This window comes from Anneissia japonica, unplaced genomic scaffold, assembly GCF_011630105.1.
Source record: "Anneissia japonica isolate Jap-2015-1 unplaced genomic scaffold, ASM1163010v1 scaffold1583_len11272_cov130, whole genome shotgun sequence".
Lineage (NCBI taxonomy): Eukaryota > Metazoa > Echinodermata > Crinoidea > Comatulida > Comatulidae > Anneissia > Anneissia japonica.
Window position 1 is genome coordinate 1 of NW_022717109.1, and position 2,759 is coordinate 2,759.

The following is a 2,759-nucleotide window of genomic DNA, read 5'->3' on the forward strand; positions in this document are numbered from 1 at the left end:
TGTGTCTGTGTATATGTGTACATACATATCTATGTGTTTGTTGTGGGCTTTTACTCTTTTTGTATATACAAATATATTCCTTAATGAATTTCCTACCGCTACTGTATTACTTTGCTTTAAAATTGCCTCCCTTTTGTGTAAACCCTCTTGAATTATCTTTTTTGGGACTTTTTTATTCTTATTTTGTATTCAGTGTTGTTTGATATTTGTCGCTTTTTTATTTCTGAGAATTTGTGGTTGAGTATTTTTATGGATTTTTATTGTTTTGTATTTTAATGTATTTCATTATCTGATTGAGATCCCCCACTTTGTATTTGTAGTTAAGTATTTTAATGTATTTTTATGCCTTCTCTTTTTGTACCATTTTTAGCTGTTTTTCAATGTTCCTCATTTGTTATTTTACATTCAATTTGGCACCTTGCCACAATTTTGATAGAATAAAGTACTGTATAAAGAATTAATTCTTAATGTAGGCTTACCTCAATGCAAGAACTTTTTTCGGGCAGAATCCTCACAATCATTTCATGACTTTCATCTACAAAAAGGATGGCCCGTTGGTAAAAGAGCCTTGGCTCATAGCCTTTCTTATTCTGTGACCATTGCACAAGCCTCACAACAAGTCGGTAGAATATGCCTTCAGGTAGGAACCCATTGAAGTCAATGTACAGGATGACCATTGACTTAGATTCCACCGGCTGATCTTTGCACACCGTTTCATCATCTTGCTTCTTTAGCAGGGATGGTACATAAAAGAGCCGGATGCCTTCCTCGGTTGATTGGACAACATCAGCTGGCATCTAACAGAATATACAATTAATAGTTCATAAAACACAACATTAAATCAAATCATACAATGAGAGTAATGACATTAGTTCCTGGATAGCAGTGCAAGTGTAGTCCAAAATAAATGCATTAAACTGAATGGAAAAGTCTTTTATAGCTGTGCTGGGTTGGATTCAGAGATGTCCGCAAGGGAGGGAAGTGGGCCCCCCGAAAGTGGGGCTGATGCCCCTGCAAAATGTATGTTTCCTAGACAACCAAATATAACCTCTGTGGCATTTTTGGTGATAATTTTTTCTTCTTCTTTCTTTTTCTTTTTTTCTTTTTTTTTTACTTCCTAAAAGGGGACCTAGGGCCAGGCCACCCCCTCCCTCACCCACAAAAAAAAATACAATTCCCCTCTAAATCCTCCCCTGCTGTGTACCATTATTATTTTAGAAGAGAGGTTTAATTTGCTGGTCCATGTGCACAGTGACTATACATTTATCGAAAATAAAAATATGAAAATGACATATTATATGTATCTGTACCTCATCAGATTCAGTTTTCAAACAAGTTTTCAAACACAGCAAGTCAAACTTCTGCATTAGCTCTGACAAGAATTCAAACTGATCGAGAAATTTATGCCACATGTGTCTGAGTAGCCTCTCTTCCAAGATTCCATGCTCATGAAGTCTTTCCAACGAACTTTCCAAATGGGAATACTTATAGTAAACAAACAAAAACATTTTTTTGTGAAATCTATATTTGTACCGGAGTAGTACTGATGGTAGTGGTAGTGATGATGCTGTTTATAATAATATTAATGTAATAATAATAATTTAATAATACTAATATTGGCACAGCAGTTGTGTTTTGGTCTCTAAAACTTAAGGTCAGAGGTTTAAACATTTGTAGTAGGGAAAATAGCTTTTTTATGATTAATTAGTTGATTTATCTCAGAATGCTACTTTGAAATAAATTATGAATTATAAATAATTAATACAGATTTGTTTGATAATTTGAATGACAAAAATAGAATACAATCGATGTCTCATGATACACTCAGCTACGGCAATAAAAAATATATTGTATCAGTTCACCAAGTTTTGAAAAATGATCATGGAAAGTTTTATAATCAAATCAAATAAAGTTATATAATTAAATGCTTTTTGAAAAAGAAGAAATTACTGTACATAAATATAATATAGTAATAACAACAATAATTAAAAAAGAAATAAAACATTCTAATATAACATATAATCATATTTTCCACATTTTTGTCTAGCTCTAAATACACAATACAATGTATAAAAATGAAAATCTTCATACTTTGTTTGAGAAAGCATTGACTGTAAACACTTTGCTGAAGACCAATATCAACCACTGCGGATTGAGTATGATTATATCATTGAGGAGGCTGTCTGGTGTATCAAGTTTACCATAATAGACAATGTTTCCAAGGTCATGATATAAATGCAATGAAGTAAACACTAGTTTTCTTTTGATGATACCACACTTTGCAGCTAGATCTTTTACCTAAAATTGACAAATTTACATAAATATATAATTGTAAGAAATCTAATGGATTCGAATGAAGATTTTTTATCACAGCTAAAACTTTGTACCATAAGCTTTGCTAAGAGACTTATTATAATGTCGATCTTAGATATGAAAAAAATTGAAATTATTAGGCCTATATAATTTGCAAGTAGATTAATTTACATCTACACATTACTAATGCACCCTCCCAGTTCATATAAATATCATAATGTATAACTAACCTAGCAACTATGTAATTAATACTTGCCTCTGTGAAGCTAATTGAGTGCATTTGGTTATTGCGCAACTGCTCAATCTCATGCCAAAAGTGAAGCCACTTTATGGGGAATCTTTCCTCCAAGTACTTCTCTAGCTTAGCAACCTTGGTGATGTGGTCCCTTAGATTAACAATAGCTTCATCCAGGGGTGCCCTAAGGCTGTTGTCAATTGCATAGTAC

The 2,759-nt window shown here is 32.7% G+C and overlaps 1 protein-coding gene across 1 annotated transcript; it reads right to left on the reverse strand.

Annotated features, from left to right (window-relative positions):
* Positions 1–479: 479 nt before the first annotated feature.
* On the reverse strand, positions 480–2,755 carry LOC117110109 (the record flags this gene model as incomplete). Its single annotated transcript, XM_033252709.1, has 4 exons — positions 480–797; positions 1,311–1,484; positions 2,092–2,298; positions 2,570–2,755. Coding segments are annotated over 4 exons (885 nt in total), but the record flags the coding sequence as incomplete, so codon positions are not given.
* Between the last annotated feature and the right edge of the window lie 4 nt (positions 2,756–2,759).